This window comes from Apodemus sylvaticus, chromosome 2, assembly GCF_947179515.1.
Source record: "Apodemus sylvaticus chromosome 2, mApoSyl1.1, whole genome shotgun sequence".
Taxonomy (NCBI): Eukaryota; Metazoa; Chordata; class Mammalia; order Rodentia; family Muridae; genus Apodemus; species Apodemus sylvaticus.
Genome location: NC_067473.1, coordinates 71,944,400 through 71,971,709, shown reverse-complemented (window position 1 = coordinate 71,971,709; position 27,310 = coordinate 71,944,400). Strand labels below are relative to the sequence as shown.

General features: G+C 42.2%; 1 protein-coding gene across 1 annotated transcript in view; it reads right to left on the bottom strand.

Moving 5' to 3' along the window:
- Positions 1-27,310, bottom strand: part of Cntnap2 (contactin associated protein 2) — a 1,662,736-nt gene that overhangs the window by 173,570 nt on the left and 1,461,856 nt on the right. Inside the window, exon 19 of the mRNA XM_052172851.1 lies at positions 1,872-2,108. Within this exon, the coding sequence (XP_052028811.1) occupies positions 1,872-2,108 (237 nt within the window). The remainder of the gene's footprint in view (positions 1-1,871; positions 2,109-27,310) is intronic.

Genomic DNA, 27,310 nt, shown 5'->3' with positions numbered 1-27,310 from the left:
AGATGGTGGAGGCTTCCAGGAGTCAAAGTGGGTGACTTTAGCCAAGATGCCTACCAGTGGGAATATGGAACCTGAGGAGGCCACCTCCTGTAGCAAGGCAGGACTCCTCAGTGGAGGGATAAGGATACCAACTACCAATGTACCCACAAAACGTTTGACCCAAAATTTGATTTGTCTAAAAGAAATTCAGGGACAAAGATCGAGCAGAGAGTGAAGGAATGGACAACCCATAACTGGCCCAATTTTAAACCTATCTCATGAGCAAACACCAATCCTTGACATTACTAATGATGCTCTGTTATGATTACAGACAAGAGCTTAGCATAACTGTCCTCTGAGAGGTTCTACCTAGCAGCTGACTGAAAAAGATGCAGATATTCACAGCCAAACACTGGATGGAGGTCAGGGACTCTTATGGAAGAGTTGGGGGAAGGATTGAGGCCTTAAAGGGGAAGGTAACCTCACAGGATCACCAATAGACTCAACTAACTTCTTAGACCTTTGGGAGCTCTCAGAGACTGAACTACCAACCAAAGAACACACAAGGGCTTGAATGGGGTCCCAGGTGTGTATGTAGCAGACATGTGGCTCAGTCTCCATGTGGGATCCCCAGTAACTAGAGTGGAAGCTCTCCTTAAAGCTGTAGCCTGACTGTGGTATCTGTTTCCCAATAGGTTTGCCTTGTTTGGAGAGAAGAGTCTGGCAGAGTCTTGAGGCTCCAGGGTGGGGGCATATTGAGGGGGTACCCACTCAATGGAGAAGGGGATCCCTTATCAGTGGGATGAGGGATGGGGGAGTGTCTCTGTAGGGGGGGCTAGAAGGGGGAAGGATTTAATGTAAATTAATTAATCAACTAAAAAAAACAAAAAAACCCATGAGTGTAGGAAAGGGCTTTGTAGGGATGAAGTAGGGTTAGTAAAAAGGGTGAAGGGGGTTAAGAGAGGGTGAAGGTGCTGATACTCAGAATATACTATCTATGCATGAAACTGTCATAGGATAAATTTAATAAAGGATATAAAAGGATGCTTTTAAATGACTGGAAAGATGTCTCAGTGAGTAGAACATTAGCTATACAGTATGAAGACACTAGTCTTGATTCTGAGAACCCACGTGAAGTTGGATGCAGTAGCTTATGTCTGTAATCCAGTTTGATGACGCTGAGATGGGAGGCAGAGACAGGAAAATCCCGAGAATCTCTTGGGCTAACCAGGCTTATGTAGTGGTGAACAATAAGAGACACCATCTCAAAGAAGGAAAAGGTGAGGCAGAGACTGACACCTATAGATGTCTTCTTTAACTCTCGTGCCCCGGTCTAAAAAAGAGGTTTGTGTACTTCAAGATGATTAGACTTCCCAGGATTTGCAAGTGAATCCTGCCCCTCCATGCTTCCATGTCTGGGAGGTATTTATGAGTCTAAAATTCAGAGAGGTTTTAGGGATGGCAATATTTCTGATTTTCTACTTTTACTGAGAGTTCCTACATCTTATTAGAACCTATTGATACACTATTGTGAGTCAGGACAATTCATTGATTTATCTGTGATTATTTTTACTACTTCAGAGCATGCTACTACTTTGTATAATGGCAAAGGGATTTGCTTGACGGGAATAAAAAGAATCATTATACATATGAAACCATCTCATGTTCACCTAATATGAAAAGTGCCCAAGATGGTTCCATCCAATTGTTGGGGCAAGAACTCAATTGACAAGCTGATTCTGGATGGCAATGAGGCTCAAAGGCGTCAGGTACTTTGCTCAACATCCCATGGGGAATAAACTATCAGCCAAGAACAATTCTGACTCTTGCATCTTCTGTCTGACTACTGTTTCGTCTTCTGAAGGTAGAAGTCTGGGCGCACTTGCCCTTACCTGTGGGCTTGATCAGCACAGCTAGGAAGTCGGTGGTGAGGGAGCTGACGTAGAGCAGGATGCAGGGTGCCTTGGTAGTGCTGAAGCTGAGGTGGATCTGCTCCTGGGCCAGGTCTGGAGGCAAGTGCTGCTGGTCTGCAGAATTCTCAGCCCTGCTGCCTGTGTCTCTGGCAGTGACTGCTGGGGCCTGGAAGTTATAGCGCAGCCACATGCCCTCTTCAAAAAAGGCACCAACATCTGCAGAGAAGGAAGGACAAATTTGAAAAATGATGACAGAGGTCTGAGGCATATGCAAGTTATGCTTGGAATTTTGGTCAACTGTCGTCATCAATACAAATACTCTATTGAAAATACAGCATGTAGCAGAACAAAGAAACCTGTAAGATTAAAACAAAAATAGTGGTTAAAAAAAAAAAACTTAATATGGGAGGTGCATGCCTTTAATCCCAGCACTCAGGAAGCTGAGGCTAGAAGAGTTACTACTCAAGGCCAGCCTGAGCTACATAGCAAGACCTTGCCTAGAAATAAAACAAAACAAGGAATTAAAGGCATTGAACTAAGATATTAGAAAAATAAATAATAGATAATACACCCTGGCTTTCTGGCCGAAGAGACTACTGGAAGTAAAGACAGAATTATAACACAATTTTAATTTAAGAAGCACATAGGGAAATACTCCTTGAGACTGGATTTGATTTAGCTATCTAAACAGCAAAGCCCTTGATAAGCTCTAACACTTGAGAAGTTTCGAGGGTTTCGAAATCACAAGACAGGACATTAGAGAGACCTAGTTTCAAATGGAGCCCTGTGGTTCCTGACCTGTCTTACTGGAACTTCCTAACCAATCTCCACAGGCCACAGTATCTCATTTTGGAAGCTGAGAGTAATTAGTACTCAATATACAGTACCTATCTGCATTACTATCCTTATTACTAAGAAATTATTAGAATGATTCTGGGTTCTTTATGAGTCAGCCCTTTCCTATAGCCTAATGTGAGCTAGTTTCTTTGTAATCACTTCCTGGCAGGGAAGTCCTTCTGTGGATTCCCTACCGTCTACTAACCACCATCTTGAAATCATCAGAAGTCCCCTGAAGGCTGAGCCAGCCTACCTCCCTGCCACTGTTTCTAGCTCTCGTCACACCCCTTCCCTGAAGTATTTCTCAAACTCCATTATTCTCTCAGCACTTGACACCCATCTAAATTAATGCTATGCAGAATATACTTCATAACACACTACTGCATGCTGCAACTAATAGGATGTGATGTACAGAGCCATATTGGGGCAGTCATGCACTTGGTCAGAGTTTGACTTTGGTCAAGGTTAACTTCTCCCAGATAGCCAGGATCCTGCTCCACCTAGGGCCGAGTGCTTGAAGTGAAGGTTAAGTTCATTGTTCCTCCAGGTCTAGGAATTCCTGAATTAAGCAGGTGACCCACCCAGCTGCCGTAGCAGTCAAGACGAGGACCTCCAAGAGAAGCTAGACAACTTCCACCGGAACTCAGCCTGGAGTCTGGGGGGAAGGGTTTGCCCAAACTGTTAAAAGGTCTGGTGCCATTAAAGTTTCTGGCTTTGATCAGTGAATATTGTCTTAGCCATACTTCTTTTTCACCCCTCTTCCCTATTTATTCCTCAGCTTCTGTTCCAGAAACCCACTTCGTAATAGCTGCAGGCAGCTATGGAACCCTACAATGTGACATGCTTTTAAAAAGTAATTTATAGAGATAATATTTATATGCATTGTATGAAGATGTGTTTCTGTCCTTCCCTCCCTATCTACATTCTGATTGGGTAAAATAAAAAACACCTATGGTCTGTAGCAAAAGGTAGACTAGAAGGTGGCACATTGGCAGAGAAAGAGGAACCCCTGGAAAGAGTGAGGCAGGGAGATTCACCACAGAATTGCAGGGGAAATCCAATGTACAAAACTTAGGAGAGGTGACCAGCCATGTGGCAGAACTTAGATTACTTTAAACTGGATATTTGAGCTACAAGTTAGTTGGGACTCAAGGCCAACTTAAGTCCAAAAGCATTATAAATAAAAATAATCCTCCTTGTCATTATTTGGGAGCTGGGGAAGACATAGAAAAGCCTAAATGGTTACAATTATTATTTTTGAAACAGATTCTCAAACTGGCTGTCTTCCTGCTGTAGCTTCACAAGTACTAGGATTACAAGTCTGTATCAACACACACCTTAGTTTTTATGTATGTACGTATGTATGTATGTATGTATGTATGTATGTATGTATGCATATATTTAGTGTGTGTGTATGTGCATATCTTATGTGCCACATACACATATGGAGTACACATATGGAAGTCAGAGGACAACTTGTGGAATAGGTTTTCTTCTCCTACCATGTGAGTCTCTGGACAGAACTAAGGCCATCATGCTTGTCGGCAAACAGTTTACTGCTGAGCCGTCTTGCCGGTCCCAGCACTGTGGTTTTTAGCAACATATTTTCATCTTGGGAATTGGTATTTATTATTTCTAAAAAAGTTATCATAGAAGAGTGGAGTCAGAAGAAGGACTTCCAGTCACAAGACTGAAATGCACTGTCAACAAATGCACTGATTTGGGTCAATGGCTTGAATCTGTTTTCTTCTTTGTAAATTGGGTTCTGGTGGATGGCTGTGAGGATTAAGTGGTTATGTGTATGTGAGACACAGTACCTGGTGCCTGAAAATAATAGTTTTTAGTGAAAACTGTAGTTTTAAGACTGCCTACTACTGTCTGTATGGGTGGCTGATGTCTCCTCTAACCTTTACCTCTGACCATTGTACAAATGCCACAGTCCAGTGGACTCTAGATTCTCACCGCAGGAAGCACTATTTCTTTCCCCACAAGGACATTTGCAAATGTGTGTGTTTGCATGAATGTATAGCATTGCCAAGGTGATGGAAGGGATACTGATGACATAAAAGGATAGCAATGTATGAGGACATCTTACAGCTAAGGATTTCCTTGATTAAAATCCCAGAGTTATCCTAATTCAGAGACACAGGATGGAAGATATGTTTTATCCATGCTAACTGTTGCCTGCTTACCAGGATGTAAAGATGAGTAAATGTAGTCCCTGCCCCTGGGGACCTTCCTGCATGACAGTGCCATGTTTGGGAAGAGACACTTCCATTATCAGTACAATCTGGTGAGAATGACAATGCTATGGAAGGTATGGGGTGAGAACCTTAACTTACTGCTCAGGTTAGTATCTCATTGTCTCAGCGGACACCTACTGAGCACTGACTATATACCAAGGACGGTGTTGGACACTGAGCTCTTGATCCTGAGGAGGATTTGGACAAACAGGCAAGTAGAACGTGTGTGGATGCAGGCTGGGCTCCAGGATTCTGTATGTATCCAGGGTCCCTGGAACAGTGACAACCGCTCTATGTTTAGGGCCAAGGAAGACTTCCTGTGGGAAAATGCATTGAAGCTTGACTCCAAAGGACCAGAGATGAAAGCAATGTAAAGGCGGGATCACGCATGGATGTGTTCAGAATGGACAGCAGCATGGAGAAACTGCAGTGGCCCGAGAGCCTGCATGTCAGAGCAACACACCCACCCATTGGAATCCACACATCTCTCATGTATCTGTGGTTCCCTTGAGACTCCCAAGACTTCCAGCCTGTTTCAGGATGGCTGCTGGAGTAAAAGGACAGATCCCCACTCTCTGGAGTCCAGAATCTCTGTAGAACAGGCCTCTGGAACTGGGCTTAACAAAACAGGGGAAAATGGGATGTGCTCCCTCGAACAAATGCCCTGAGAAGTTCTCTTTGCAGTAGAGAGCTCTGTCAGAGAATGGGAGGCATCCATTGAGTCTGTGGGAGAGAAGAGGGTAGTAAGGAAGGGTAGGACTGAGGACAGAAGCCTCAACTGTAGGCAGGTAGGCTGGAGGGGAGGCTATGCAGCTAAAGATAAACATGCCAGGTTTTTGCCATTCAAGGTTGCAGGTTTGGGAGGGAGGGTCTGGGCAGTAGAGGCAAGTCATACTGGGAAAACTACTGTTGCCCTTAACCTACATGTGCAGCAATCCCTTTGAAAGACGAGCATCTGTGTGCCAGGCTCTCCTAAGCATCCTTTGCCCAGAGCCAGGACTGAAGGTTGACAGTGAGCAGTGCTAGGCCCCTGGCATTTCTCTGATCACCTTCATTAGAACCTGTTAAAATGCTGGTTCCCCAGTCTGGGGTCCAGAGTCAGTCAAAGTCAGAGCTTCTGAGTCAGTGGATCTAGGCAATCAGCACTTACAATAGGCTCCCATGCCACATGCACACAGCACCTAAGGTCCTCGGAGGAGAAGATGAGTCAGGATAGTACTGGATGAGCAGGTAGCTGAGTGGTCCCTGCCTGGCTGATGCTATTCATTTATCAGCTACCTTGGAGACAGCATCCCACAGTAGAGCATGAAGGGAAAGTCAGAAAACTAAAAACCTTACATAAACAATCTGAAAACATGCCTCAGAGAATCCTTTTGTATATTTTAGAGTTATCATTTAAAAGCTTTATGGATTCATGTCAGCTTTGGAGGAAGGAACAAACCAGGCTTAAATGTGTTATCCCGAAACCACATCATAAACCAACCGTTAGACTGAGGCCCCAGAGCCATGTAAATCATTTAAGGTTCCAAGTAGCAGATTTACTGCTGTCATTTCATTGTTTCAGATTGGTTTAAGAAAATGCCAAATCAGGATACATTATTATCTCTTAAGTAACATCTCCATCCCTTCTGAACAAATACATAAAAGAATCCTAATTTAATAATGCCCAAATAACACAATTTCCTTCATTAAATTCTATTGATTTAGACTGCTTGGTTCAAATCTCTCTCTCCCTCTTCTCCCTCTCCCTCCCTACCTCCCTCTCTCTTTCTCCCTCTTACTCCCCCCTCTCTCTTTCTCCCCCTCTTTCTCTCCCTCTCCCTCCCTCTCTTTCTCTCTCTCTCCCTATACCCCTCTCTCATTCTTTCTCTTCCTGGCCCTGTGTGGGTATGTTGTGCATGCGGTTGTAGTCTTATATAAGTCATAAGACAATGCTTGGTGTCAGTCCATGCCTACCTTGTTTGAGACAGTTTTCTGTTCACAGTTGCATGTGCTGGGATAGTTGGCCTGCAAGCTCTAGTTCATTACCTTTCCTCTGCCTATCTCCAACTAGGGCTGCCTGCACAGGGGTTAGAGGGACATATGTCCTTCCGTATTTGGCTTTTACATGAGTTATGAAGATGTGAACTTAGATAAACAGGTTTGCATGGCAAGAGTTTTACATACTGAGTCATCTCTTTAGCCATGTTTTCAGTTTTTATATTATAATTATTTGTTTGAATAGAAAAGTGGTCAAGTTTAGATATAAGTATCCTATTATGGATTATGTGTAATAGTTTTTTATTTATGTCACATTTCTCAAAATTTGAGCAGACTGCACTGTCTTAGGATGATTCTGGATGGTAATGGTGCTGGGAAGACCCTGTTTTAACTATTTCTTGCTCTTCAACACAGATCATATGTAAATTATGCCTGATTCAGGAAAAGAACTTTTCAAATTTTTGAATTAAAATCCACAAATCTTTCCTGTCAGAACAATACCATAAAAAGATTCATCCCCTAGTGTAAAAACCAAATCCCCAAGGCTTACAGTGTGTTTGAAGCCCCACACTCCCCAAATGGCTTCCCCATAATTAAATTACCTCTCATTTTTCTTCTTCTCCAACTTTAATAATTCCACTCTCCTTGCCTTTTTCACCTAGGGGATATTATGTAACCTATATTTCAAAGATTGACAAGATTCTCTTGTTTTCTAACATCCCTGAGGGGCCAGCATTGAAAATTCCCAATTCGCAAATGGGTTCTTTTCCTAAAGTTTATTTTAAAGTCAGTAACTTGCAGCTTGAAAATACTTCCTAGTAGGAATGAGGAACTGAGTGATGGCTGGTTTGCGGGAGGATGCACAAATGCTGAGCTGCTCAGCTCAGGATGTGTAATAAAAGATAATTGAAGAGTGCCACTGTGTATTGGTAATTAAAACAGAAAAACATCAACAGAAGATGAGAAGGCTTATTTTTCATCTGAACTCCAGGGAATAGTGCCCACAAGGATTTCATCTAATGCATCCTTTGGAGTGCTGGTCAGGGTAGAATGACTGACTCTGTGGGAGGGAGAAACCCTATTAGTACTTCTGCCTATTCCCATGGTATAAATATTGCTGTCTTGTTGGATTTCAAAGCTGTCGATAGGAGATCACTAAGTAAGAAGTCAAGAAAAGAGGTCTCCAATACCCCGGGCTGCTTCCAGCCCATGAAATCTTTTGTCTCATTCCTGTTTATTTTGGGAGCTGAGGATTGAAGCCATACCTTACCCTGATCCTTCCAGTATGTGATTTCTTTCCACACACACACACAGTCGCTGCCAAGCTAACCATGCTTATTGAGCTCCCTGGTGCTGTTAGCCACCTTTCAAGTTTGCTTCCTCCTTCTGGTATCCTGAAACCCTCTTCTAAATCTCTTTCCCATTTCTCAGAATTCTGGAAACTTTGCAAAGCTTCTGTGCAAATCTAGTAGGAGCTCCTGGGAGGCAGATCTGCAGCAGAGGAGGCCTGGCCTGGCCAGTGGCCTCAGGGTCCTCAGAGCCTGTCCTGGCTGAAGGCCATTGCCCTAATTCTCACCCTTATCTGATTTGAAATTAGTCCTCTAGTTAAAGACTTTGGCAAATCTTAGGATCCCCACTGCTGGATACTTCTGTTCACTGTCCTTCCACATTGCATTCTTACCTTTTCTTTCCTTTTGGGTGCTTTGCACATCAAAGCTCTGTCTAAACTTGTTTCCCATCATCCCTCAGAGGCTCTGAAATCTTGAATCACAACTAGTTTCACTTCTGGCTTTACACGGGCAAAAACCTGCTTTATTTCCCCAAGCATGACACTCAATTTCCTTCCTGAATGTTTTTTATTCTGTTTGTTTGATGTTTTCCTCAATTCCTTATGAACATTTTGGACTAACAACATTGGATGTGGGACAGGCTAATATGCTCACCTCTGCTAGTTCTGTGTCCTCAAGTGGATATATATCTATTGTAACCAATTTCCCACCACTCTCTCTAAAAGACCGGTCACTTCCAGGTCAGTTTCTATATAATAAGTTTTATGTGTCTGAATCTGTACCAAAGGGGGAAAATGCCAAAGAAAAATCTCTCAAGTTGAACCTGAGCAATTCACTTTTCCTGTGAGACGCTGAGTACCAAGCACATTAAACACATCAGTGAGCTGTGACTGGGCTGTGTAGGAGCCAGGGGGCCTTCTTGGTAGAAATTTAAGAGCAATGGCACCAAACAACTCTAATGAGTGTTCTACAGGAAGACAGTCTGCATCTCGAATCTCCAAGGTCATTCTCCTGCAGCTTTGTTGGAATCTATTATCAGGATAGTCAGCAATCAAGCTGTATAAAGGCTTTGCTACAGAAAACCTCATTGGAGATATCTAATCATGGATTCATGAAGAACTAGTGGAGACAGAAATCATACAATGTGAGTTTCAGTCTTTGTCTTGATCACAACTGTCTCACCCTTTTCCGGCAATCATTGGATCCTTGTAGGCTCTAAGTCATTCTCTTCCTAAAGTTCTAGGTTCTTGAACCTATGTCTGCCTCTTGTTAGCATGGAGTCTTTATCACATAGTCTTTGAAATATTTAGAAAATGTATTTCATGACCCGTGAGATTAAGCAGGGACTAAATCGTGGTTAAATTAGCCACCAAAGGCAGGTGAGATTTAACAGGGGCTGGGTTAGGAGAAACCTTCCAGGGATAGCAGTGAACAGGGCCAAAGCCTGAGGAAGGAAGAGGCGCCGAGGACTCATGCAGAGAAGGCCAGGTGGTCAAACTGCAAGGTAGGTGGGTGGAAGTGGAGCAAGGCAGCAAGGCGGGCGGGTGTGGTCAGGGCTTAGGACCTAAGACAGAAAGCAAGGGTAAGTCCTGAAGGGTCCAAAGCAAAAGTAACAAGTCCTTGAAAAGGCGATTGTGAATGGGTACAGTGGCTTAGTCCTGTAAGCCTAGAATTTAGGAGACTAAGGCAGAGGTATTTCTGCAAATTTGAGAGTGGCTTGGGCAACATATGAGTTCTAGGTTAAAAGGAGCTACCCAGCAAGATATTTTCTCAAAAACAAAACAAAGCCAACAACCCACTGTAGCTGACTGCCTTTTGGTGTCTGGGCTGAAGGAAAGGGGCAGGGATATAACAGACCACTGCACAGAACATAAAAAAAATACAATAATGGTTTGGACTTTCAGAATAAAAAGATGTTATGGGCAACATGAAAAGCCTTTAAGAAGGCTTGTTAAGAATAAGAGAAATGGGGATGGACAGATGGCTCAGTGGGTAAAGCAGTTTCTGGGTAAATGTGATCTCCTGAACATGAATCCCCAGAACCCACATAAAAAGCTACTCACAGAAAAAAGTGCTCGAGCTATTGTGGGTATAGGAATATGTTGGTATCCATTCAGCTTAGAACAGGTGGAGGTTTGTTTTTGAGTGAGGGAGCTGGGGTTATCCAACAGGCCTGGGCTAGAAAATGTAAATCTTAGAATTGTTGTAGATGGTATTGAATACTAGTAGCATAAATGGATTCTCTTAGGGGACGTGCATTTCAAGTGAGAAGAGAGGGAGGTTTAGAGCATCCTCCGGAGTCACTGAAAGAAGAAACAGACTTTGTAGAAGAGGGAGGAGAGGAAGGACACAGAGATGTGAAAGGTTAGAACGCTCTTCAGAGATTCAGTCATATTTCCATCAGAGAGAAAATTCTAGAAATCTCCTCTCTTCTGCATTCTCTCTGTCTAAGGCAATGCTTTAGCCTGCTTGCATTTGCTGGGGTGATGCCTCCTTGGCTGAGATCATTGTGACTATCTCAGATACCAAAGGGAAAGGTCGTGTCTACCGTGGGACACTCCTTAGTTGTCTTTTGGATTTATCTGATAGTCTTTTCCTTGTCAGTTCACATATGGCCTCTGTCTTCAGCTTATTGTTACAATGGTTGCACTTTGCCGTCTTCCCTGCAGCCTTCTGTCTTACTCTAAATCCACACCTTGTCTCTGTTGCTTCAAACCTTCAACCTTAACTGATAGATCAGGCTCTCCACCTCCGCCACAGAGCAGAGCTCTCTATCCCCTGCCAAAGAGCAGAGGTGATTTCTCTCTTTAGAATTTATGTACTGGTGAGGAAGGTTGTCACTAGTAACATGTACGGCTAAAAAGTATAAAAGTAATGATTTCCTTATTTCTCTGAAGTGTTTCTTGAGAAGGTTGGGGGCCTACACTGTGCTACGTGCTGACTGTTTTCCCGGACGACTGCACGCCGTTCTTTATCTGGCTTTGAACCCCCTCAGCTTTCATGCCCATCCGGCTGCACCCTGTGCATGCGCTAGCTATGCTGGCCACATGGGCTACTTGAATGGTCCACTTCTTTTCTCCTTCAGTCTTCTACCTGCTCTGATAGTGTTCTGCTGCTCCTTGATCCAGCATAAGATCCGTCTTTTCCCCCAGATGCCCCATGTGGTGGACTAAGCTCCTCCCTCGGCATCCCTAGCGTCGTGTTCTCATGCTACTCTAACAGGTCTAACCTCGTCTGTGTTTAGTTCAGAAACCATTTTATAAAATTGTACTCTGTGTACCCATGTACATGGCCCATGGTGATAACAGAAGCAATATCAAGTGGAGTTTCCCTAAAGGAGGTCACAGTTGGCTGGAGGTGAGCAAACACATCTCACAGTGTGGTGTGACACCTACAGTCACAGAGCAGGGAGGACTAAATAACATGAAGAAGACAGCTCCGTCTGTGGGCAGCTGTGGAAATGTCCCAAGGCTTCACCAAGAAAGTGATTTCTGAGTCAGTTCTGACAAATGATGAGATTTCTCCAGTCAGGCGGGTGAGGGTATTGTGAGCATGGGAACAGCATGCAGAGAAGCATGGAGAAGTGCGGAAGATAAAGGTTCAGAGAGTGAGCAAACGGCAGAGCTGCAAACAGCAAAAAGCGTCTGGTGTGAACGCCGCTGTAGGCATGCTTTCTGCGCAAGCGCAAAGGTTGTCCTTGTGTTACTCAAATGCTGGTTTCTCTGCCCTCATATCTCGTTTCAATCCATGGCATTGTAATGCTTATGTCAAGAATCTCCTAGTCTCAAGTTTGTGTAAACAATTCTTATCATTTATTCTCTGCCTTGTCAATGAAAGGGGATCACCTAATGGTTGCAGGACAGAGAAGAGGGAATTCCCTAGCCAAGGGAAAGAGAGAAAGGAAGAGAAATTCAGATTGAGCCACAAGGAAGAAGCAGGAAGGAGCCATGAGAGTTCATGGGAGAATGGGAGGCTCTGAACACGAGTATCATGGGGATGTTGGCTGGGAGGCAGCTGGATTAGTTTAGGGGATTAATATAGAGCAATTGACTGCCCAAGAATGGAGGTGAAGCTTGAAAATAAATCTTGGTCCCTCTGTGTCGTTAGTGGGAACTAGCTAGGATAAAGAAATACAGCAGCTGTAGTAATTTACAGCTTACATTTATATTAAAATTAAAATTTATACTCCCATAATTCTGAGTCAGTAGGTCTAAGGAAGTGCCGAGCATTGGGCAACTTTGATGAATCTTCATGGCGACTACTGTGCAGTCTGGGCTGGGACTACTGCTGCAGAGATCTGTACATGATTAGATATTTTAGGGAGTGCTATGGTCAAATGGTATCAACACCATGGGGACTTTTGAAATACTCCCTAGTTTCAATTTAAAAGAAAGAGTTTTAATTATTCATTTTTAATCATTGTATGTGTGCACCTATATGAGTTTATGTGCACCCCTGTGTGTGCAGGCTCCTTCAGTGGGATTGTACATTTCCCTGGAACTGGAGTTACGGGGTGGGGTTGGGGTTGGGGTTGTGCGATGTCTGATGTGGGAGCTAGGATTTAAACTGGGGACCTCTGTAAGAGTGATGAGTGCTCTTAACCACTGAGCCACCCTTCCAGCCACATAGTTTTAAAAACTTCAGAAGAATGATGCACACTGAATGCTTTCTAATATAAAATAGCTTTCAAAGTAAGACAAAAAAAAATCCTACATCCTCCAAATCTAGACTCTCCGGTTTCACCTCTCCCTCTTCTCTTCCTCAGATCCTGTCCTCTGCTACTTCTCATCTTTTGTGTGGTGTTGGGGATGAAACCTGGGACCGGAACCTACTGGACAAGTGGTCTGCCGCTGAGCTGTGCACTCACACCTAAGATTCTTTAACTTTCAACATTTTATCACCATTTCCTCTCTATTATCACACACAGTATATTTGATAGTGTAAATACTTAATTGTAAATATTTAAAATGTAATATTTATTTATAGAACAGAATACTTAGGCATTTCAGAATTAAAATAATGCTGACTTCAATATTATATATAGAATTCTTGAATAATGTAAGAATAAGTTGGTGTCATAAAATCAAGGTTAACATACTATTGTATTGTTTCTAGAAAAAATATAAACAAATACAAATATTTGCATGCATACATATTTTTTGGAAACCATTTTCAGGATATGAAGAGACTCTAGCCAGCTCAAGCCTGGCAAATATGGCTCTGGCAGGCCTAATCCTTCTCCCCCACTCCCTCTGCCTTGCTAAAAACCACTAGATTGCATATTTTTAATGTCAAGATGAATAATTTTTATTGGATATTTAATTTATTTACATTTCAAATGTTATTCATTTTTCCGTTTTCCTCTCCCCTCCTGAGACCCCTATCCCATCCCATCTCCCTCTGCTTCTCTGAGGGTGTTCCCCCACCCACCCACCCACTCCTGCCTCCCTGCCCTGGCATTCCCCTACACTGGTGCATCAGGCCTTCTCAGGACCAAGGGTCTCTCCTCCCATGATGCCAGACAAGGCCATCCTCTGCTACATATGTGCCTGGAGCTATGTATACATTTTGGTTCCTGGTTTTGTCCCTGGGAGCTCTGGGGATCTGGTTCGTTGATTTTGTTGTTCTTCCTATGAGGTTGCAAACCCCTTCAGCTCCTTCAGTCCTTTCTCTAACTCCTCCACTGGGGGACACCCTCCCCCCCCCCTGTGCTTAGTCCAATGGTTGGCTGTATTTGTCAGGCTCTGGCAGAGCCTCTCAGGAAACAGCTATATCAGGCTCCTGTCAGTAAACACTTCTTAGCATCTGTAACGGTGTCTGGATTTGGTGTCTGTTTATGGGACAGTCTCTGGATGGCCTTTTATTCTTAAAGCTAGTTCCCAAGTTCTTTTCCCTTATTTGGCCAATTCTTCCTCCTGAGGCTGACCACAAGGTCCAGCTATCAAAGTATTGAACTCCAGCAATCAAAAGCCCCTTTGGCTCACCTAATTAACATGTCCAATTAAAATTAAATACCTCATCCTAACACAGGGTTTCTTCCCCTTTTTACCTTTATAAACGGCTGTGCCTTTTGCCTATGGACCACACCTGTCTCTTTTCTATGCAGAAGCAGTCCCTTTTCCAACTCTGGGACAAATACCCCTTCCCTGTCTCCCTCGTTCCTTCCCCCTTCTCCTTCATTCTCTATCTCCTGTCTTTGTCTCATATTCCCTGCCCTTTGTCCCGCTAGGAAAAATAAATATCCTTTGTGCTGAGAACTTGGTCTTGGGATGTCCTGAGCTGAAACTGCTCCCTTTCAGAATATATGTATATATTATGTATATACATAGGCATAGCACACATGCACAGCCTTTTGAACAAACTGGCAACATGGAGGTTCTGCTAGGGCTCTGCCGTTGGACCCTGAATGCTTTACTCAAGGCTCTGACTTCTTATTAGGTGTAAGTGTATGCAGGGAAAAAATTGCCTTGTAATCTCAGCCAGGCTTCAGTCTCAGCAGACATTTAGTAAATATTTGCTGAGTAGAGCTGAGTGAAAGAGAAAGTTGTTATAGCAACAGTGTTTTCTTCAACCTGTTGGCCCACACTGACTTTCCGCAGCTGAGCGCTTTCAGTTGTGTTCCCTTTGCAAAGTGGCCTTGAGAGCCTTGCCAGCCCGTCCACTCATACATCATTTATTAAAGAGGAGCCCATTCAGGAAAATGTTCCGAGATGATTTTAGAGCGGTAGACCCAAAGGAGTAGAAAGTTCAGGTTAACAGATGTTTTCACCGTTGTCTTTCTTACGCTGGATTAGTTGGCAGAACTTACATAAACAAGGTTAGTCCTTCCTGTGACAAGTAAAGTTGTTCCAATCTGGTCTCTGCCTAATTTTACATCTGCCTTGCTGACTTCATGGTTTTCTAATAATAATTTCCAAAATAATTTTTGGGGATTATTTATTCATTTGTGGACTGTTTAATAAGGGAACCTGTGCCTGTTCCACATGCCAGATGGGCTGCCTCTACGCCCTATGCTTAACCCAGAACACATTTTCTTTCTTTCTTAGCTGATCTGTCAGAGTCAGAGTGGTCGACCATTGTATTTACCCTGTTGCTGTGACAAAAATAATCTGACAAAAGCAACTTAAGGATCAAAATATCATGCTACTTTTGTCTCGTATTTTCATTGATGTTATTGATTAAGCATTATGCTTTGGGCTGTTCAAAACAACAACAAACAACCTTCCATCATTTCTGGAGGACATGCCTCATCTCTATTGGCAACCTCACAGGCAGCCACAGTGGCAACGTCACCCTTTCCATGGACAATGGCCTCATGTATACAGTACTCTACTCATGGCTAGATAGTTTGAAGAAATTCTCTGGACCTGTTCTTTAAATAAACATATTTTGTGCTATAAGCACTCCAGTGCATGTAACTCAAGAGGCTATATGTTTCCCACTATTCATACCAGAATGCTCACCAGGTTTTCAGACTTTTGTAAAAATGATATTTCCTGAGCACCACTTCTGATGGCAGCAGTGTAAGAAGACAGTCCTGAGAGCACTCGTCTCTGCCTGCCAGGAGCTGTCCTTATTTTGAGGCTGCATATCCCAACGTTGACCTTCCTTTCTTGTTGGTGACCCTCCTAGCTTTCTTTTGTATTGGATATTCTTGTTTGAAATGAACTAGAAATGTAGTTCAGCTGAAGGCTTCTCTCACTTTAAGCTACAATTGGTAATTTACATATACAACTGCAAAAGGCTAGAGGCTCCTTAAGTTAAAACTCTGAATTCCACTCAGCTTGTGTTTCCATAGCCCAACAAATACCCTGATACACACCAGGTACTTGAAATATATTTCCGTTTTTGAGTTTTATTTTTATGTTAAATTATACAGCTGTTTTGTCTGCGTGTATGTTTGTGCAGTGCCTGTGGATGTCAGGAGAAGGTGTCAGATCCCCTGGGACAAGATGTGAACTGTCAGTCACCGTGTGGGTGCTGGGAATTGAACCTGGGCTCTCAGGAAGAGAAGTCAGTACTCTTAAACTGCTGAGACATCTTTCAATCCCCTGATGTATATACTTCTTGTAGTGGCTATTCCTGGTTGTCAACTTGACTATATCTGGAATGAACTACAGTCTAGAATTGGAAGGCTCACTTAAGATCCTAATTTGGAGGCTCAGAGATATAAGTTTCTGAACTGGATCTTGGCATGGAGACCTTGAAGCATAGTGGCTAAGACAAGGAGATCTCTGAGTTCAAGATCATTTGGGATTAAAGGCATGGATGCATACACCTTTAATCTGGGCCACACCCTCTGTTGGAGACCTACAGCCTTTAATCTGGGTTACACCCTCTGCTGGAGATATATAAGGACATTGGAAGAAGGAAGATTCTCTTTCACTCTTCCTTGCCTGCTTGCCTCGTGGGACTGAGCAACTGCTAGATCCTTGGACTTCTATCTACAGCTGCTGCTGATCATTGTTGGGGAGTTGGACTATAGACTGTTAGTCATTGACAAATTCCCTAACTATATAAAGACTATCCATACGTTCTGTGACTCTAGAGAACCCAAACTAATACACTTCTTGAATAAATGACCACTAATTAATGATGTCATGGCTTGATCTGCCCACACTCACATGGTTTTATAGTTATTTCACCCTTTTCTCTCCTCAGAAACATTATCTTGCTGATGTGTTTCTATCATTAAGGAAAGATTCATCTAAAATAAATCAAGATATCATGGAGCTGCACATGGGGATACACCTTTAACCCAGCACTTGGGGGTTATCCAAGGTAACCTGAGGCAGGTGGATCTCTGAGTTTGAGGCCATTCTGGTCTACATAGTGAGTTACAGGACAGCCAGAGCTGCATGCTGTGCCTGCTATCTCAAAAACAAAAACAAAAAAGGAAAAAAAAAGATCTAATAGGCTCTCAGTATGTTTGTGGAAAAAGAAGTTCAGGATTATGAATTACCTAGAGTTCTTGAAAATGAGATTTTCAAGGAAGTTATTATGTTTTGCCTTTTGGTGGAAGAAGGAGAAAAGACGTAAAATACGAGGAGAGGAGAAAGGGAAATGAAGGCAGTGACCTTGGGCCACTGTGTCTCTGTGTTATTGCACATGACCTAGACAGCTGGCTCTTTGAGCCCGTGACAGAGTGAGATACCTCTCGTCATCTATGTGTGATGCATGTGTACTTTATCTAGGGAAATGAATATCATAGGGCGTTGGATCTCGGCCAGACCCTATTTTCCTTATGCTCCAATGAAAACAATGTTTTTAAGTGAGGAGACAGCTTCAATTATAAAACTGACAACAAAAATTCTACTTTAATGTTTTTCTTGTATTATGGTTTCCCCCTATTTTAGATTCTTCTTTTGTACCACATCTATGGGAAAAAGAATAGATGAATTCATTATTATGTGAAATAAATTTATTCTTCCACAAGAGATATTAAAAACACAAAAGGCTTTCTATATGGATCTATAACTGTCTCCACTGACATGAAATTAATCTCAAAATAGTTTTCTGGGAAATGTGAGATTTCCAGACATCATGAATATATATCCCTCCTTCCTGAACGTACATGTATATTCACACACACACACACACACACACACACACACACACACACACACACACAGAGGAACACCTCCACATGGTTTCTAGGAAACCTTTGTTAGTGATATGCCACACTTGGCATGCAGGAGAGTTTGCTTTCTGACCTGTACTTTGACATCATGGAAACTGATCAAAAACAACTTCCTGGACCCAGAGGCTGAAACAGGGAAGGTCTGCATGACATGCCACATGGCTGGCTAAATCTTCACAGGGCAGATGCATTTTAGATGAGAAAAAATAGTCTTTGAAAGCCCTTGCTCTTTCCAGAACTCAAAGCCAGAGTCAGGTTTCTGGTATTGCATAGCTTTAATCTTCTGTTTCATCTATAAGTGGCCTTCTCCCAAGTGACTCACTTGCCTTTTCTGTGTGTGACATCTTCCACAGAGGGCTGCTATGCAAGAGGGATTTTTGAAGTGCTCTTTATATTGAACATGGCTACCCTATGAAGATAATGTATCCATTAAGATACAGCTAGAAAGGAGAGAGCTCAGTGGGTAGAGAACTTGCCAGACAAGCCCAAGGAGCCAAGTTCACTCCCCAGCATCTACAGAAGAAAGAAAACCAGAAGACATGGACTGCACTTGTGATCTCAGCACTGGGTGCACTGTAAAGGGCAGATTTCTGGGGCTTCTCATGAGCCAAACCAGCAAGCCCCGTGTCCCAGTAAGAGTCAAAAATAAAGTTGATGGCTTCTGAGGAAAAGGTTAACTTTGGTACCTACTCCCTGACAGAGAGTTAGAAACTGGTGGAGTTGTAAGGTAGAGTTGTGACATACTCCTGAAAGTTCAGATGCCTAACAAAGACATACTGGAAAGATGACCAGGGAGTACCTAGGCATAAGAACAAGTGCCCTTGAAAACCTATTACGGTATGCTGCCTCTTGAGAGGACATTTATGGTCACAGTCCCCGCAGCCACGGAGCAGGGATGCAGTACTTTCAGAGTGGAAGATTTTAAAAGGCTGTGGCAGACATTTAACCATCTCTACCTCAAGAAAAATGTCCCAGGAAAGTACCTAGAGAAAGAGTCACTTTGAAGCATTTTGGACAGTTAGTAATGGATATTAAACTTAAGTGGAGCATGGACATGGATCTGGGATGAGTTATAGGGAGGACTTGGGTGAATATTACCAAAATGCATTACATGCATGTATGAAATTCTCAATCAGTAAAATATATTAAATAAAGTGAGTTTAAAATTACTAGTCACATGCTCACAATCACTGTGGGCTTTTCTGAAGTATTGTTTATTTCCTGGATCAGGCTCTCTTGTCAAACTTCTCACCTGGAAAATGAGCAGAAGCGTCAACAACAACAGAGAGAGACTGATCCACTTCACGGCTGGCTGCAGGCTTTGAAGGCAGATGGTCTTGGTTGCAACAGGCTCAGGGGTCGGCCACTTTGAAACTCAACCTCTGTTGGTCTTACCAGCTCCTTCCACTGCTCTCTTCGTGTGGAATTTAGGAGTCTCATTTTGCAAGCTTCCCAGGTTGAGATTTGTTTGGGAAAAAGTCACTTGCATTCTGGTTCTGTGGTTCCAGCCGGAAACAACCCTTGTGCCTTTCGTGTGCTTCTAGGACAGCTCAAAGGACACCCATGAAAATAGAATTTGAAAATCTAATCTTTCATAGGTGGAGCTGGGGGTAGGCGGGGCACAGGGCACTATGAGGACATGACGGATGGGACTCTGGCTTTGCAGGAGCTCTGAAGACTCCATGTTTGGGCTGTTCAGCCCATTGCCCTCTCCCTGCATTAAATCTCATTCAAAATGTAGCAAAAGGGTTATAGAATGAGAGGCACTGCCAGAAGACGTAGGGCTGCCAGGATATGCTTTTAACTCTCTCTCTCTCTCTCTCTCTCTCTCTCTCTCTCTCTCTCTCTCTCTGTGTGTGTGTGTGTGTGTCTGTCTGTCCTTTGTTATTGTTATAATCACAAAACTATTTTTTTTTTTTTTTTGGTCCTGAAAGAGACATTGTGTGTCGCTAGGAGCTGCTTGGATTGTTTGAACTTTGATGTCCCATTTTATATACTGGCTGTTGAGGTGCTGTGAGAAATGTTAAAAAAAGAACAGGTTGACACTCTGGCTTTGTTTCTGGCATTTAAAAAGAATTATTTTAGAGAGAATTTCTCTTGTTTGGGTGACCTTTTTCTTGGGGTACTGCTGTAGGCTTTTAAAAATAACATTTTTTTGTTTTCATTTTAATATATAGTTTCAAGATGACATACTGCATCAAGGGTTTTTCTTTGCACCTTTTTTTCCTGGTCTAACTTTCCTGTGGAGAAGTGATCTGAAGCAATGAGGGAATAATTCCAGCAAACTAGGCTCTAGATCAGACATCCCCGTAAGCTTCTTTTCCGGCTTTAGGACAAACCAGTGCTCTTTCAAGGGAATCTATGGAGTTTTTGTTGTTGTTTGTTTGTTTTTTATTAAAAGAATTATTTTCCCTGCTATGCATATTCTATGATATACATTAATACAGTAGTACATATGTAAAATTTATAACTAAGTATATAAATAAAGGCACACAAACTAAATTTAGTGTTGCAGGATTTCAAAAATTCCTTTTAGGAACATGCAGTCAAGGATTGAGACAATTACTTCTACAATGAGGGGACTTTGGGCTTTAGGGGCTGCTCTTGAAGTGTCCTCTGCCTGTCTCCAGCCATCCTAGGTCCTAGCATAAGCAGCCAGATATCCATGGAAGGGCATTGGTGGGTCTCCTCAAAGGCTGAGGCTCTCCCAGATCTACCCTCTGCTGCCTGAAAGGAAGGTAATCACTGATGTGAATCACAGTGTAGGGATCAAGAGACTGGATGCTCAAGAGACTGGCCATGTTCCCGTTGCTGGCCACTTAGTTGGGTCCCTGTGAGCAAGCTCTTTAATTTCTCTGTTCCTCAGTTTTTCTGTTATAAAATGGGTCTAGACTTCATTGTATCGCTGTGCCAGTAAATGAGCCAATTAACAACATTGACATCATGGTTTCTGCACCTATGACCTGCTCCCCTGACTGGAGTCAGAAAAGGTGTTAACAGTAAAAGGCTTAACTCAAAGGCAAATGCATATGGTGCCGATTTACCTGTGTTGCCAAGCAGCCTGGGCTCCAAACATACAACTGCATCCTTTGCATTGTGCATGCCATCAAGTCAAGCAACACCACCACACACTGCCAGAAACACCACAGCTCAGATTTGAGATCACTGTGTTTTATGAACTGCAGTGTTTTTACTTTAAAAACTCAGTTTCAGAGTTTTATGCATTTATAGAAATAATTGTTTAATAGTAGACAACTGAGATTAAGTTTTTGGGATTTTTATTTAGTTTTATTTTGTTTGTGGGTGTTTGGTTTGTTTTTTGATTTTGTTTGATCTTGCCTGTATGTATGACTGAGTACCACTGTGTGCAGTGCCCATGGATGTCAGAAGAGGGTGTTGGATGCTCTGGAACTATAGTTGCAGATGCTTGTAAACCACCATGTGGGTGCTGGGATTCGAACCCAGGTCCTCTTGAAGAGCAGTCAGTGTTTTTAACTGCTGAGCTATCTCTCCTGCCCTAGCAAGGGGGATTTTTAGTATTTTCCACCATTATTCCATAGAATAAAAGTATCAAACTAGTTTTGGATTGCATTAGTTTCATATTCTCAGTACATGAATTGGTTTTTCTCTTAAATATATTATAAAATTGTTTTAAAACACATTTGATTATGATTTTTTGTTAGTAAATGTTACTTTTGTATGCAAATTATGTACCAATTCCAATGGCTCATATTCACTGTCCACTTGATTGCTTTAGGATCAATATGGACATGTACCTTTGGGTGTGTCTGTGCAGATGCTTCCAGAAAAGCTATACTGAAGAGGGAAGCTTCACTGGAATATGCGTGGCACCTCAGCATGGGCTAGTGCCTGTGCATGAATAAAAAGCAGAAGGCACACATCCATCTCCTTCTGCTTCTTGACTCTGGACTCAGTGTGACCAGCCATGTCATGTTTCACCTGTCATGACCTCCTCACCATAGAGGACTGCATTCTCAAACTGGGAGCCAAGACAAAGTTACTTTTCTCAGTTGGTTATAGTAACAAGCAACAAAATAATACTCTTACACACCTGGGGTTGTGTAAAACATTTCTCAGGCAAAGGGGAGTCTAGTGGCTATTCCTGGTTGTCAACCTGACTATATCTGGAATGAACTACAATCTAGAATTGGAAGACTCACCTATGATCCTCATCTGGAGGCTGAGTGATAAAAGTTTCTGACCTGGATCTTGGCATGGAGATCATGAAACATAGTGGCCATGAATTCCAGAAGATTAAGACAAGGAGATCTCTGAGTTCAAGATCATCTGGGATTAAAGGCATGGAGGTACACACCTTTAATCTGGGCCACACCCTCTGTTGGAGACCTACAGCCTTTAATCTGGGCCACACCCTCTGTTGGAGACCTACAGCCTTTAATCTGGGCTACACCCTCTGCTGGAGATCTATATAAGGACATTGGAAGAAGGAAGATTCTCTCTCACTCTTCCTTGCCTGCTTGCCTCATGGGACTGAGCAACTGCTAGATCCTTGGACTTCCATCCACAGCTGCTGCTGCCCATTGTTGGGGAGTTGGACTATAGACTGTAAGTTATCGACAAATTCCCTAACTATATAGAGACTGTCCATACATTCTGTGACTCTAGAGAACACAAACTAATACAGGGAGTAATGAGCAGAAAACAATTGAAGCCCTGACCTAGAGGGTTAGACAGGTGCCAGGAGCTGTTGCCCTGTGGGACCTCTCTGACCCAGGCTGTGAGCCTATCAGCTGCCACCACTTTCTGCCTAACTTGTCTCTTCTGTTGTCAGCCCCAGCATGGATGGCCACTTTTCTCTTTCCCTGCCTTTTCTAGTGATTCAATAAGTCCATAGCCCAGCCTCTGCCCCAGGGCTAGAAAAATCTAGCTGATGGCTGATCTATTTCATTTCATAACTTCTCATGCTGGGTCTTTATAATTCTCCCCAAACTTCTTAGGAAACTAGACTTAAAATTACCCCAGGAATCAGCGGTCAATCTATCGTGAAGCTGGATAGCTTTGGGGAAAATAAGTTATGTACATGTATGCAAATGGGATGTTCCTCAGATGCTCTCTGCAAATGCTGCACTCGTTGTGTTTGCTTTTCATTAGCAAAGCTAATACCGATCCAGTGTAGTGATCAAAATAAAACTGATGAGATGAGACAGGTCAGACGTTGACCTGATCTTTCTGTAGGCATTTTTAAACTGCTGCTAACATCCCGCAGGTCCATGGGATGCGTTTGTTAAGTACTCGTGTTCTGAATGCCCAAGTAACACTCTTTTGTAAATTTCCCTCTCTCCATGGTCTTTGTTGTGGTTTAGCTCAGTAATTATTGTGATTTCTCAGAAAAGAGATGTTTGGAACACCAGGAAAAGGGAGCAATAAAGGTGCATTTTGAGCACCTCGGATGATTTTATGAAAGAGTTGTATGTGTAGGCTGTGCTAAATCTTAGCTTTAATATTTGATAAATATCACAGATTTAGAATCATTCTGTCAGTAAAAAAAAATAGCATTAAAGCCAAGCATAGAAGAAAAATATTTCATTTCTTAATGATATAATCTGAGGTAAGTGTTTAGGTGAGATGATTCTCTAGAGTTTGTTGTAGTTTAGCTTGTAGATTTAATGTTACAAGGAAGGAAGTTAATGCTACTGAGAAAGGTCAACTAAAAATTCTATAGGAATACTTCGCATCAATTTTATTTTGCTTTCAAGTTCTTATTTTATCTTGATTGTTTCCTGTTTTTCCTTTTTCTCTAGGGATTTTGAGAGGACATTAATAACAGGTCATCCTCGGATTAAGAAATGGAAATTAAAAGCTGATACTAGAAATTGATCATTTATCAAGTATTTATCAAGCACAGCCTTTTGCCAGGTTCTGTGTTAAGGATTGGGGATGACATGCCAGTTTGGCCATCTAGAAGGAATTTACAGTCCCACTGTGTGATAATTATCATGGAAGTGTGTGAATGTAAGAAACAGAAAGTTGGCCACGCCAGAAAAACCATTCCTAGACTTCATTATTATAGGTGGAGCTATCAGAGCTGATGAGTGACCTTGAATTCAGGACATGTAACAGACAAGGCTCCATCCAAGTGCCCACCAAGTCCAGCCCTGCTTAGCTTCTGAGATCCCACAGAATAGGAGACAGAAGGAAGTACATCCTTTGTTGCAAAAATACTACTAACAAATAAGACTCTTAACTAGGAGACAAGTTAGCTGGTCTCTGGTCTTTTCTAGGGAAAGAAAACTGTATTTCTTTCCACAGACTCTTCTTTCTATCATATCTGTTCAGTGAAATAAAAGACATCCCCCCAATCTGGAGTCTGGAATTGCTGTTTTGGACAGAAAAGGGGACAAAGATAGGGCTAATATGAGAGGAAGAAACCTGGCTTGTTATATCTGCCCGTCTTCCTTCTTAGCTCAGCCCAGCCAAGCAAAAGGCCAGGTGGCTTGAACTAAAGCTTCAGCTGTGGGTTATAAGCTTATATAGTGCTTTGTCATTGACTGTGGAGATGGTACAAAAAATATTGCCAACAACAAAAGGTTTCAGAACATTCAAAGACCAATGATTAATCCCAAATAAAACATTTAATGAATCCAATGTGTTTCTAGCAGTGCTTGTCCTACTGTGATGCACAGGTTCTCAGTGGCCTTGATTTTGAACACAGGACATGCACACTTCATACTGTGCATGCCCTGAAGCCACAGAATGCAAAACAACACTGCAAGGATATCTTAGCACAGGGTAGAGACTATTTTATGCTAAGAATGTCAGTGTTTTTGTCTTACATCAAGTTTTCTGCTCTTGTAGGAACAATGACCTAATTACAAAAACAAGATTCTTAAATAATATATATTTCCTACCATCATTTTGGATTAGTGTCTTCAAGACAAGCAAATCCTTGAAGCAAGACACAGATTTGCTTTCATTTTTAACAAATGCTAGTTATATTAATACAAAATAATTTATTTAAATTTATGATTTATCAACAATAAAAATCAATAAAAGAAAAGGTTTGTGTTTAATTTTATGCTTAGATAATTGGTAAAGCATTATTCCTATGTGCTTGTGAGGGTGCGTCTGGAGAAGATCAGCATTTGAAACTGCAGGTTGGGATGGGGTGTGGGGTCATAGAATCTCACCCCTAGCTGAGGAACTAAGGACAACTAATGACAATGAGGGCTGGAGGAGGGAGAGCAAATCTTTTTTTTCTTTTTTCTAGGAATATGGCTGTTGATAGGATGCCCAGCTCTCAGCAGCTGGGCCTCTACCTATGCATACACGAGCAGTACATTGTAAGGGGTTACATTGGCTTAAAACAAGACTATAAGACATTATCAGGGAAAAGTGGTATGTGTGTGGGGGTATGGGAGAAATTGAAGAGTAGGAAGTAGGGTGGATTTGATCAAGATGTATTATACACATAAAAATTCTCAAGAATCATAGAAAATCTACTCTTTCTCATGCGTGTGAGGACTATCCAATCCAGTAAGGACCCAGATGGAATAAAAAGAGAGGAAGCATGAGTCTGCCATCTCTGATCGAACTGGGACATCCTTCTTCCCATGCCCTAATCCCCTTCAATTTTCCCTAGTTTTCAAGCCATGGACCTCTCACTGGGGTTACTATAGCATCAGCTCTCCTAGTTTCCAAGTCTTCAAGATCTGGACTTAATTACACCACAGGCTTTTTTGGTCTTCCATCTTACAGATGGCAGATCATGTGACTGATTTTCCTCCATAAATTTTTTGAGTTATTCTCATCATAAATACACATACACAGAGTTATAAAAATTATTGATTTCTATTGTTCTGTTTATCTGACTGATGATCAGTCCTGCCCTCAAGAGTCCTTTAAAATAATTGGGAAGAGAAATCTAAGATAAAGTGAATATGCACAAGATAGTTTATTAGTAAATGTTAGGTGCTTTTATATATAGCACAGATCATCCAAGGTTGGGGAAGTCTTCACAGACACCTTGAGAAAGGAGACAATGGGAGCCGGGGTTACTTCTGAATAGGCAGAGGACATGAGAACAGTTCATGTAGGGAGAAGGCTGACCAGGATGAGATCCAGGCTCAGATGAACAGTGGTGGTCTGGAACTACAAGAAGAGTGACTGAGCTGGGATGCAGTGGGTTTGTGATCAACAAAGTGGAATCATCTGGGGTGACATAACTGGAGCAGAGGACAAATACCTTGACCAAGAGCCAGAGGCAAGGCGAGGTGTCTTAGTTCCTTTTCTTGGTACTGTGATAAAATATCCCAACTAAAGCAAATTAAGGGAAAAAAGGTTTAGTTTATCTCATAGTCCAAGGCTATAGTCAGTTTGCATGGGGAAGTCACATTACCAAGACCTCCAGGCAGCTGGACACATTGCATCTGAGGACTAAGACACAGAGTGATGAATGCTTGTGTTCAACTCATGTGCACCTTTTCCATAAAGTCCACGCTCCCAATCCAGGGAATGGTGCCTCCCACAGTGGGTAGGTCTTCCCTCCCCAATTAATACAGTCAAAATAATATTCCACAAGGGTGTTCAGGGTCCATCTCCCAGGTAATTTTAGATCTTACCAAGATAGGTACGGGGAGTAGCTGCAATGATGGAGAACATTGAATTGCCAGACATAGACTGTTCAGGCAGGAATAAGCAAAGAATCACAGGAGAAGACCCTGCCACCAGATTTACAGAAGCTTCTCAGGTCCCACTCTTCATCAGGGTACATTATGATTTTATAGTCCCTAACATGTTCCCTAGAAAATGATGCAAAGTTTTACTTAACCACCACAATGGCATAAAGGGCAATATATTGATATTACAGAAGAAAGTAGCTTTTGAGACCACAAATTCATTGTTCTCTTCTGACTCTCAAAGAAGAATTAGCACAGATTTGTAGGCCTATAAAAGCTATGTACAGACTGTGTCTCTCCTACCTACCTGATGCTGAATGGACTCTGGTCCCTGCACTGGGACAAGGTGAGGCCGAACTTAGAACCTGCCAATTCCTATTTTCAGGTTCCCTGGTCTGCACAGTGTGAACATTCAGGCATTGCCAGCATATCTTTATTTGACTGGAAAGCAATATCAGGAGGAAAATATTTTCCTAAATAGGGAAGATCATGTCCCTGGAGGGTTTTAAGACACTAGGTGAGATTATCTTAGCTCAAAAATATTTTGGAAAAAATATTTCATTGTTTAAGAAAGAAAAATAGATCTACTTTGAAAACACACATATACTCACACATTCTTGATAGAAAAGAAACCCAAATAAACACCAGATGATGAAAAGATTTTAACAATTTCCTATGTAATGTTTATAGGAAAAGAGTAAGTCATGTTTGATTAGTAAATAACAGGGGAGAGGAGGTGAAGCAGAAGTGAAGCATTTGCCGAACTTAGAGC